The 12,500-nt window shown below is 37.3% G+C and overlaps 1 protein-coding gene across 1 annotated transcript in view; it reads right to left on the bottom strand.

Moving 5' to 3' along the window:
* The window catches only part of LOC135205492 (ubiquitin carboxyl-terminal hydrolase 32-like), a gene marked incomplete in the record, with an annotated part of 352,787 nt that overhangs the window by 101,987 nt on the left and 238,300 nt on the right, over positions 1-12,500 (bottom strand). Inside the window, 1 exon segment of the mRNA XM_064236209.1 lies at positions 3,649-3,822. Within this exon segment, the coding sequence (XP_064092279.1) occupies positions 3,649-3,822 (174 nt within the window).

The raw sequence follows: 12,500 nt of genomic DNA on the forward strand, positions 1-12,500 counted from the left end.
TATTGCCTAAAGTTTCACTCGCCGGCAGCTTAAGTTTTAAAATTTGTGGTAATGCTAGTTTGTGTAGGTTAACTGGCCCTGCCCAATTTCAAGGTAAAGAAGAAACAACACAAGGAACAACACAGCTAAGAGTCATCAATTGTTTTCTGCCCTTACATCCATATGAGAGGAGGAGGGAGGCCTTTGATTCATAATGACTTGGAAAGTATCGGTTCACTTAAGGTAGATTCTTGGGTGAGCCCTGTGCCTACGAGACATTTGTTTGGCAGCCTCTGAATGGCTGGTATTAGGAGGTAGGCCGCTCGCTCAGTGCCTCATTATTTTTATTTGTAGCTTAGAAAGCTAGCAATATGTTTATATTTCTTCATTTAAAGCTAGCAACATGTTTATATTTCTTCAATTAAAGCTGGCAATATGTTTATATTTCTTCATTTATCTCACATTTTGCAAAAGGTAGGAAAGTTTTTGTCATACCATAGGATTCGGTATTAATTGTACAAATAAACCATCTTTTCTAGAAATCAATAAGATAAAAGACAAAGGAATCACAATGAGTAAAAGTAAAAGAGAGAAGCATTTAATTCTGTATACCTGTTTTTACTTGGCATCAGATTTTGCATAATTATGCAATCAAGATAAAATAAAACTTGTGTTTTTATACAATAAATTCACCCTGAATACGTTGATGCTTTAAGGTTTTGGATGCGTGTGATATGTGATGAGAAAATGAGGAATATGTCTTATTACTTTGCATCCGTACTTGATTCAGCCTGAAAAGAAAATTTTACTTGGAAAAAAAGTCTGATATCTCTTTCGTTTGAAAATATATTCATATAAGAATGAAAATATATTCATATAAGAACATCAGAAACAATATGCTGAAACAACCTGATTAAAGCTTAGGCTGAGTTGAATAGTGCGAAGCCTGTCCATGAATTTGATTTCTTTGCTGGACTGAATTTCCCGCAGCCCACCTAGATCTGAGCTAACGATACCAGATGCATCCCTCTGATTATTATTATTTTTTCTTATCAGATATGTCCAGACATACTCACATATATGACATTGAGTGGAAAATGTTCTCAACAGTCATAATGGGAATTCCGTGTATTTATTGACAGAAAATATAATGACATAACGCAATAAATGTTGTCGAAACTGTAACTTCTTATATCGCTAATTGGCAACTCAAAGCTCTCGCTGAGATGACCAACACAACAGTGTCTTGCAGATCACGGTCTCTTGGCAATACTGTCAAACTTCAATCATTTACAGATGCAACATAAGATATTCTTCATTTTCCCTTCACATATCACACACATCTAAAATCTGAAAGCACCAGTGCATTCAGTGATTTTATTATAAAAATACATAAGTTTTACTTCCTCGATTGCATGAATGATGCAAATTCCGATGATAAGTAAAAACAGGTATAAAGAATTAAATGTCTCTCTCTTCATTTTTACTCGTAATTCCTTTGTGTTTTATCTTATTGATTTAAGGAAAAGATGATTTAGTTGTACTATTAATAACAAATCCTATCCTGTGCAAAGCATGAGATACATGAAGAAATATAAAAATATTGCAAGTTTTCTAAGCTATAGACAAAAATATGAGACATTGAGCGAGCTACCTACCTCCCGGTACAAGCCAATCAGAGGCCACCAACTAAAGTCTCATAGACACGGCTCACTGAGGAATCTATCTTAAGTGAGCCGACTACAGCAATGATACAATGCTTGTTGTTCCTTCCTGGTAAGAGAGCTATAGCAGGAAGATATTGCCTCTGGTCAGCACTCATCTTAACCATATAGGGTGTGCCGAAGTAGCCCTGACACACCTCTGCATTAGTGGTAGCTTGTAACATGAGATACGACCACTTGCTACCAAGCATACATATACACATAATTGGCCCTGCTCAGGGCGCAGTACCAACAAACCAATTGACCAAACATAACTACATCAAGTATCAAATTAACACCCAACCATAAAACCACCAAGACTGGTAGGTACTCCACGTACCTTAAACTCGACACTTTTGTTCAAGGCGATAGTGACAAGAAGGTTACAACACTTCCTGTGATTCATCCCCCAACACCATACCAGCCACTCATAACAGACCCTAGGAACTGGAATCTTCGTATGTAATTTCTATATCATGAAGATAATGGGTAATGAATATCAACTTGCACTTCCAATAAGTTGCTTATAAAATAGAGGGTAAGGATAAACTATGTCTGAAAGGCTAACGAAGTTTTAATTGTTCTTACTTCATGAGCTTTGGCTTTGATGGAAGAGGGCATCAACTTTTCTCTGTTCTATGGAGGTAATACACCTCAAGGCTCTTACTGGGCAATACTACATTGGTGGCTCATACAGGGCACAAGTTTTGCCTAGCTTTTTAGCCAAACAGAATGATGAAACATTCAAGAATTACTTTTAAGGCAATTATTATCAGCAGCTTGCAAGTGCCTATGCCTGAAAACACCATCCAAAAATTTAATTTAAAGGTAAAACTATTTACTGATGGCTTGCAAGTAATAGAAGGAGCTTGGTAACCAAAACATAATGCAAGTTTCAGTCTTAAGTTATGGCGCAACATTTGAGAATTACATTTAGGGAAGAAATACTATTGGTGGCTTGCAAGAAGCCTAGGTATAAACAAAAAGATTTTAGCTAATGGATTTACTTTCAAGGCAAAATTCTTTTGATGATTCAACTTATTAACAAAACAAGAAAACACTCACCCTGAGATTTCATGAAGATTACTACATTTATGCTTTCCATTTACACTACTGAAATCCATTAATATGATGGGAAAATAATGAATAAGCTGCTGCCAGCACTCTGTGTTTACACCGAGCCCCAGCAGGAACAGAATGAGGTTATCTACTAAAGTCGTTCCTAATATTCCTGCTAGTGGGCAGAACTAGTCACCTACACAGACATTTGATTTGTTACTAGCAAATTTCAAATTCAAGCAAGCTGCCATACAAGTGGAACTAACAGCTATAATTACTTGGCAAGTTACTTATATAAAAAACATAAGTAAGGCCTAACTAATTATTGTCCACCAGGTGAAATCAATAAGGAGTCTTAAGTACAGTAGTATTAAGATTAATTCACAATAAAAAGAGATATTATCATCATTCAGCAGATTAACCATGAATTGCTCAAATGTCTTTTTTCTTTGTAAAGACATCAGATCTTATTTACCCATGGAGGAAAGTCAATCCACTTATAAAAAATTCAACAAATTAATAAATATAAAATTTAACAAAAATTGCATTAAATATTGTCTACAGTTACATATGATAAATTTCATAAGCTTAGCATACAACAAACTAAGAATGTTCACAAACCATTATTAAGGGATTAACACATGACAAAGTTATCTCCATTCTTTGTTGTTCTATGCCCTATCTGCCTGAAATCCTACCAGATCATCCAACAACATAAACAGGAACCAATCTAACTCATTTCCAAAAATACACATATTGGTCAATCAACACTGGTCGAAATGCAAGCAAAGAAAATTTTCATAGTCGAAACGATGAAGCAAAGGCAATCACTACTGGATTATGGTAGGTTGAATACAACGTGTACAACTATTACAGTTTATCTTTATAGCTTGACTTGAATACACACCTCCTGTGCAACCAAAGTATCCGGTCGCCCTTCAGAGTCCTTCAGTTCAATGTAAGGCTTATTGTGAACTCTGTTTAGATCTTCGTGCAGACCATCTAATAAAAATGCAAGAAGTTCTTGGGAATCATGCTGCTGGAAACCTGTAAAATTACCGCTGTATTTCCCTATTGTCCACTGTTGAAAAAGAAATCCTTATTCAGTATCAAGTGACAGATTAACATAAAATTCAGTAACAAAATAATAAATCAATATATTGTAATACCTGAGATCAATGTACATAAGTTATTTCATATGATTTACATCAAGTATTTTATAAAATACATGAACTACTACTAGGAATTTTGACAAATCCATTTTCTGTGTACAGAGCAAACCAAGGGGTTAATCCTGTATTAACTGGTGTTATTAGATACAACTACACTTTCAATATCTACAAAAACTTACATATAATTGCTAACTAATTAACAATATTATATATAATATATTAACTAGGTAAAAAACTAAAGCAAAAATATTTCATACACCAGAGACAAGCTACCTTCTTTGAAAAGCATTAATTTCATCTCAAAATCAATAGAATATTGGAGCTAATATCAAGACCAACAAAAGAATTAAAATTATGCAATACAGAGGCTATGCTGAAGGGCTGTTGAGAACTCTATGCAACAGTTACTCCAATCTTCATCCATCTGATGATTTCTAAGCATAGTGATAAATTAAGCAATAAGCTATTATTTTAGGAACTTATATCAAAACACTTGCTTCATAATTACCATTACCATTATAGGAAGTAATTAAATAATTGTGATACCCTTTCTGACCTAATTAGTTACCTCCAAGATATGACTATGGATAGGATTCAAAAGGACAAATTTTTAATTAATTTGTATTTTTCATAACCAACAAACCTGAGGTCTTAACATTAGGACAAATAACTTTGCACCAGCTGGAAACCGTTAGTTAAAAAATTGTGTACGCAAGGGACCACTGGCATCTGTACTTGGTCACAAGTCATGTGGAGCCACCCACATACCCCTCTTAAACTTGTGACCCTGTTAGTTATTCTCCCAACCCAGGTTAGTTGTTAGAGGGATGGTTAAGACCTCAGGTTTGTTAGTTATGAAAAATACAAATGGATTAAAAATTTGTCATATGTTCATATATGAAACAAACCCTCGGTCTTAACATTAGGATAGACTTACTTTTGGTGGGAGGTAAGTACTATTAACCAACTGGAAGTCTGCCACCTTTGATCAGTTTTCTGAATAACAGTATTCTATGAAACAACTGACCAGTATTTCAGAATCTAAGATATATATGAACATCACAGAGTCAGACTTCTGGGTTTCTATACAATATAGATATTCTTATCTTCTAAGGAAGATAAGAACATCTGTTCTACTAACAAACCAATGTATCCACTTATGTAGGTTCATCATCATTCCTCTCCCCCTTGCTAAAGAGAGGAAAGTCTTGCTACTGATAGGTATCTTACTCTGATGATAACTCTCACAGTATGGATACTTCACTCACCTGTATCTTGTCCGTTCCAGGTTATACTGGTACTCTCTTCTTAGTGCCAGAAGTAAAGGAGAAAGAAATTTGAAAAGGAAAGAGACCAGTTATCTCATCTATTTCACATTCACATCATCTTAGACAAAATACTGACTGACTTGCCAGGAGTGCTGGATGAGTTACACAATTTGTTGAGTAGCCACCAAAGGACCCAAGGGAAATGTGTCCAAGATCTCTGGGCAACATCCTTTATGTACAGGGAATTGAAAGTGGTTTTTCGTAACAATGAACCATCTCTCAAAATTCAATGAACAGATGCCTTCTTAAATTGCCCAATATGAGTTAATTCCTCTAGACGTCTCGGGTTCTTGCCTTCCCGCCATCATCAGACTCTCATTTCTGTTGAATAGGACCCTTTAGCACTTCTTTCCTGATTCAGTCTGTCCCAATGAAAAGTCTTCGTCAACCAACATGTCAAAAAGCACAAGGTTCTGACAGAACCTCCCCATTAAGTGTCCAAGGAACTGTGGGTAAAATTCTTCATGTAGAATGTGAAAATGGTTTGATAGTCGTGAACCAACATTCGGGATCATTTTAAAATATGTTCTTAATTGCCAGAAAGGAACATATTCCTCAGATGACATTCCCTTCTGCATGACCCAAATTGGTACAGACTTGACAACAAGGAGTAGGCTTGCCTAATCACCTCAAATAATAAAATACATGGATATTTCTGACCACTCTTCCTTCGTTTGGCTTGTGTTCACCTAACGTCTACCATATTTGCGTTCCAGGTGATGGAGTCCTTTAGATAACCATGGAGTACTTTGACATGTCAAAGCCGACACTCCTGAAGGTCGCTAACACAACCTTGTAATGAACGTGAAAAAAACAGACATATCTCATGACCTGCGAGATATTGGCTCACTACCCTGATTTCTGGGGCAATTTGAAACTCTTGTCCCCCAACTACTCTTGAATGTACGTCTAAAGCCTGACCCGAGTACTCCCACTCTACCAAGGGCAGAGGGAAAACAGTTTCCCAAGTCAGTTTCCTGTAACATGACTTGATGTATGGGCTTGGTAGTACCCCAGTGAGTCTATTCCGGTACAGAGTATGTTTCCACGTAGTAGATCAGAGTTTCTTATGTGAACAAGCCAGTTCAAAGCTCTTGAGCCATCTGAATCGACATTCCAGACGACCTAATCACCAGTCAAATGTGTATCTCCATGCAGGCAACTACAGAGAGACTTTCCTATGTTCTGACGACAGATCCACAAGATCTTTGTCTACTGACAGAAAGCCTTGAATGGACAAACACCTCCTTTATAAAAGCAGTCACAGCAGAAGGCTCATTTTGTATATGTAGGACAAAGAACTCTGAAGTCGTCTTACATACGAGTTGATGCTCTGCCCATAAAATTTTAGAACTGTTAGTTTGAAAAATGATACTGGACAAAATCGAGACCTGAGATATTAATTCTACCTATTGGTGGTACCTCTTCTCCACAGGAACCTGGTAGAGAAGGTTGTGCTAAGATGAATCTTATCAGTCACTAATCTTGGGTCCTCCTCAAATACTGGAACCTATTCCTCTGTTCATGATATGATGGAACAGGTAGAATGGAGGGCCTGTGTAACCTCCAGGTTGTTCCCAGTATACCAAATGGAATCCTCGCCCTCCTTGAAGAGCGAGAACCCTGTAGTAGACAGGTCTTACATAGGTCTTCAAGTATACGGATGATATATGAAAACCCAAAGGAATGTCTTATAATAATATATTCTACTCAGACATGTCCTAATTAACCTGCTGTCCAAGGAATTACCCTGTTAAACAGGGCAGGGGTCACTGCCAAAGGAATGTTACTTTCCAACTGCGAAACATCCTATGCGGTGATCTGTTACAATGTACCAACATATGTTCAATATGTTACTGTCCAAAAGAGAAACCCTATACTGCCAGAAACCACCATGGTGCTATTCTTGAGCAACATAGCTCAGAATTGTACTCAACCTAACTTAAGCCAATCTCAAACTCTTGAAGAATGGGAAATTCCCAACCTTCCTTTTCCAGAATTCATGAAGTTTAGTGACCTGCTTCAGTAAACTGAAGCTCGAACCCATTAGCTAGACTAGGTTTAGGACTTCACGTCTTCAATACTTAGAAACTAGGTCAGGATGGAAGAGACCCATTCAAAGGTGCTAGGTTAGCCAAGCACCCAACCACTTTCACTAGGTTAAGTAGGTATGGTCAAGTTCGAACTGGCTAACTTAGTTTAAGTTGGCAAGACCAGGTTCAAACTGGCTTGGCTAGGTTAGACTAGGCTAATTCCTCTGCCACTTAGGCTAGGCTAAGTTGATAATGGTAGAATTACACTAACTAGTCTAGGGTAGGATAGACTAGCCTATTCTAAAATCTCAACCACTTAGTTTAGGGTAAAGTGGTCAAAGAAAGTTCGAACTAGATAGGCTAGGCTAAAACCACAACCACCTGCTAGGCTGAGGTGGTAAAAGTGTTCCAAATAGGTAGCCTAGGTTCTCGTCTATGCTCGGCTAAGCTAAGAACTTTACTAATCAGACCAAGCTAAGATAGCAAGGCCATGCTAAGTTGTCAACCCATTGTTAGGCTAAGTTGATACATGCATGTCAGAACTAGTTAACCCAGGCATTAGGCTAGGCTAACTACAAACTATACCACTCTGACTAAACTAAGATAGTAAATGCAGGTTCAAAAGCTATGACCTCAACCATTTGCTAGGCTAAGTTGGTACATGTATGCTTGAACTAGGGTACATGTATGCCCAAACTAGTTAGTTCGGTCAGGCTAGGCTAAGAACTACCACTCAGATTAAACTAAGATAGTAGAGGCAGATTCGGGCTAGCTGGGGTAGGGTACGAAATTAACCACTTGTTAGGCTAAAAGGTATGACTCGATTAGCTGGGCTATAGAATCCTAGGTTACAAGTGCACTACTTAGGCTTGGCTACCTAAAATGGTGAAAGAAAGAAGTTCCACCTCCTTTTGACTGAAGTTTTCTTCATGGTCTATACAGTAGGGCCTCGACAATCGCGGGGGATAGGGCCCAGAACCCCCCTTGATAAGTAAATACCCGTGCTATCCTGGTACCCCCCCTAAAAATTGCTTTAAACTGCCTACTTTAATAATTAACCCACCCAAGACCACTATTTCAATATTTATAACTGCCTACTTAAGTTCAAGCACCAAATATGTCTTCAACTATCACCTTAAACTAAATTCAAGACAAAGTTGTTCTTTCCTATTTTCAATTTCCCCTTCATCTGATCAGCAAACAAAAGTATATTACCTAACAATTCCTTTCTATTTTCATGATTTGGCTGCTGCACCAAACTAAAAGTACATAGTATATCTATTCTGTGAATGAACATATTTATGATAAAAAAACATGATTAAATGTAAAGATTACAGCACCCAACTATAATATTAATGTATAAACAGCAAAATACAGCAATAAAAATCTAGTTTTGTCTTTTGTTTACGTTTAGAATCAGCTGATGGACGTTTATTACTGAAGAATTATTTCTGAAAACAATTTAGTTGCTAAAAGAAACTAATTTATTAATGGAATTATTATTATTTTTAACTTTGTACATAATAGTTTATGATATTATGATACAGTAATTCATATTTCATTGAGAGAGAGAGAGAGAGAGAGAGAGAGAGAGAGAGAGAGAGAGAGAGAGAGAGAGAGAGAGATTGTGAGAGAGAGCGAGTTGAGAGAGAGCAGCAGCTGGGATGAGAGTAACTGTTGAATAGCTTGAGAGAGCAGCTTAGGACGAGCGTACTGTTACTAGCTTAGCTCGAGAATAACATAATGAAATTTGTATTTTAAATATTTTTATGGTGATAAGAAATGAAACATAGATAGTGATAAGATATTCTCTTGTAAACTGTTATAATGTGATAATCATTGAGTCAACTATAAAAGTTGTATTGAAGCAGTTTTGTAAATCACAGAAAGAATAAAAGACCATTTTGTTCTTTTATTACGATAATAATAGATCAGTATTATAGTTTTTCTGTAATAATAGATCAGTATTATAGTTTTTCTGTAATAATAGATCAGTATTATAGTTTTTCTGTGAGAGATTTTGCTATTTACATTCATAGTATTTGAAAATTTGTAAATGAGTGTATCCTAAAAATGCATTTAGTCATGAAAAGAAGAAGAAAACACAGTAATTAGTGAATCTTGCTCTATGATAAAATTCGCGATTTCGTTAATTTTCCGGGATATGCGTAGTATTTGGGCTCCACAAAAAAGTAAGTAAAGTGATTTATGACAGAATTTAGAGGATACTTACGTAAAAATACATCGGTATAACCACTATCACATTGTGTAAAGATAGTATGCACGAACGAGACTAGGTCTGGTGATGTCACGGTGGTCATACGTATTTTTTTCGTGGATGAATATACATTTATGATAAAAAAATAGTTACTGTACTGCTCAGAGTACCAGACTGTAATATTAATGTAATCACATCAAAATAAAGTAATCACTGCATGCTGTAAACATGTAAAGTGTATTTTTGTCTTTTGAAAAATGCATTCCCCAAGGAATTATTCCTTGAAGAGGCTTTTTATTATGAAGATATGCCAATAATATATAAGATATGCATTTTATTATGAATATAAGACAATAATATATAAGGTAAAATGGTTTATTACGTTTACGCTTTGTCGCCGATCGCAAACAACAATACGATAATCTATGACAATTATTGTTTGCATGACTGCAGTGTTCAGAGAAGTTTATTACGTTATCCCAAAACAATACTGAAGTTCGAATTGAAAATGAATGTTTTCCTAAATGTTATTACTACTGTAATTACACTATACTACTATTAACATTTTCTAAAAGGTTAAGAATGACAAAGGTGCTGTTAAGTGTAACTCAATGTTTACATTTCTGCTGGCCGCTCAACTACAAGTTGATGTCAATGATGTGGGATTATTCCATGAATAGGCATTATATTATGAAGATATGCCAATGATATATAAGGTGAGAATGGTTTTATTACCTTAATTGTCAGTTAATATCATAATGTGAATCTGTTCATGCATTTGTTGGTTATCGGAACCAGACGAGGCTTAGCCTACCACAGATTCATACCAGCGATATAGACTGAGAAGTGGTCCAAGGAAAAACCTGTGATTAACAGAATCCGTGATTGCTGATCCGCGACTAAGCGAGGCCCCACTGTACTCCAGTACCTCACTCAATAAAAAGGTCTGAATCTTAGTTTATGGATACCTGTAGAAACATATTCTACTCCCAACAAAAACTGTCTTGTGCGTTCAGAAACTGAAACGTGTTTCGTGAGTTATCGTTGAGAGGAATGGTTCTCCAGTATTTCACTGTAAAGGAACCAACCTATTGACTAAATATAACTACTTGTCTAAGAGTAGAAGTGTTTGGTCAATATTCTTATAGGAACGAATCGGATTGTAAAATAACGATCAAAATAAGGGAATTCTTCTTACCTGTAAAGCTTTGAAGTCTTGGGTCAACCCAAAGTCTGTTAATTCCCACAATGCTGACTATATGATTACTAGATGAATCCATTAACTGGGTTGTGATGGGCACAAACGTTGGTAGACAGCAGGTGATTGTGGCTGACGCACCTTCATTGCTCTTTAAACGTAAATGAGAATGTGGCACATCTCATTAACTATTGTGTGGGCCTTACGGGTATCACGCATTGCATGAATCATAAAACTATAGGCTAGATACTACAACCGTTCTCGTTCTCATAGTAACCAGTCACCATAGTTCTTACGAATGCTTTCTACGCCAGTCACCGTTTTCACAGTCACCTCCTACAACCGTCATAGTACTCATGGCCGTCATAGTCCTCATGGCCGTCATTGTCCTCACAGCTGTCATAGTTATACTCATTATAATTCTCATGGCCTTCACAGTTCTCATGGACATCATAGCTCTCATGGTCGTCAGAGTTCTTACAGTCGTTATAGTTCTCATGGCTGTCATAGTTCTTACAGCCATCCTGGGTACTTACGTCCATCATAGCTCTATGGCCGTCATGGTTCTCACAACCTAGGATATCACTGGACCGTTGACAACCTAAACGTCAACCGTCTAGAGTAGACTGAGCTAATAACTAGTTTGAGCTTTCTTCTTTGGAGGGATGTGACAGTCCCAGACTTGAAGACGAAGAAGAAATAATTCTTCTTCACTTATCTGTTAGAATACCCTTATTCCAAAATTTAACTGGAGCAAGCAACGGCACTGCCGCGGCTTATCCTACGAGAAAAATCAAGATCACGACAACAATTCACGCCTTCCGTCTCGCGTCTTTTCAATTTCCCTTCAAAACTTTCAAATTTCTCTATAAGTGCCTGCTCCTGAAACGAAAGCGTAGTTATATTGTTGTTACCGAAGATGAGAGGCTGGCAGCAGTAGGCAGTCATGACGTCATGACTGCCACCATTTTGATAGCGGTTTTGGCTATGATGTCATCACGCTGGATGGAAAGCGTGAGGTTGTTGATGGTACTCTTGAGGCCATGACAAAGAGACCCAAAATGCTGTGGCATTGTTACTTTTTACAAAGATGTGACAGTCCTGGCTCGAAGATGAAGAAATTCTCCTCCTCCTCTTGGCACACGGATCAGTCACGAAGTCCCTGATTCGAGCATTCCAAGCTTCCATCAGTTACTTGTTTGACATTCATAACTACTTCTTGTGCTTTCTTACAATAGGGATGTGACAGTTCTGGCTTGAAGATGGAGAAGAAACTATTCTTCTCCTCTAGAAGAAACTATTCTTCTCCTCTTGGCATGAGGATCAGTCATGAAGTCCCTGATTCGAGCGTTTTCCAACTCTTCACAGCCACCCTAGACCAAGCTTCCATCAGTCACTTGTTCGACATTTACAACTACGTACTTCTTGTGATTTCTTATAATAGGGATGTAACAGTCCTGGCTCAAAGATGGAGAAGAAACTATTCTTCTCTTGGCATGAGGATCAGCCACAAAATCCCTACTCTCCAACGATTGATTGGAGAGTGCACTAGCGTCAATGTCACTGAAGCTTATTGAAGTCTAAGCGGAAGGAGACGGCTTGCATTTTTTCCACTAGTATGTTTGTTATTTTTCCTAACGCTTGCAATTTCTATTAAAAACATGTCACCAAATCAGAAAGCGTAGTTGCACAGTACTCTTGTAAATCGAAGAAGCAAAATTGGAAGCACATCTCTGTGCAGGCCGCAGCTGTGACGTCATGGCGGGTGCCATGTTTATGACATCACTGAGCATTCTGAATGTGATGTCAG

This window comes from Macrobrachium nipponense, chromosome 24 (assembly GCF_015104395.2).
Source record: "Macrobrachium nipponense isolate FS-2020 chromosome 24, ASM1510439v2, whole genome shotgun sequence".
NCBI classification, from domain to species: Eukaryota; Metazoa; Arthropoda; class Malacostraca; order Decapoda; family Palaemonidae; genus Macrobrachium; species Macrobrachium nipponense.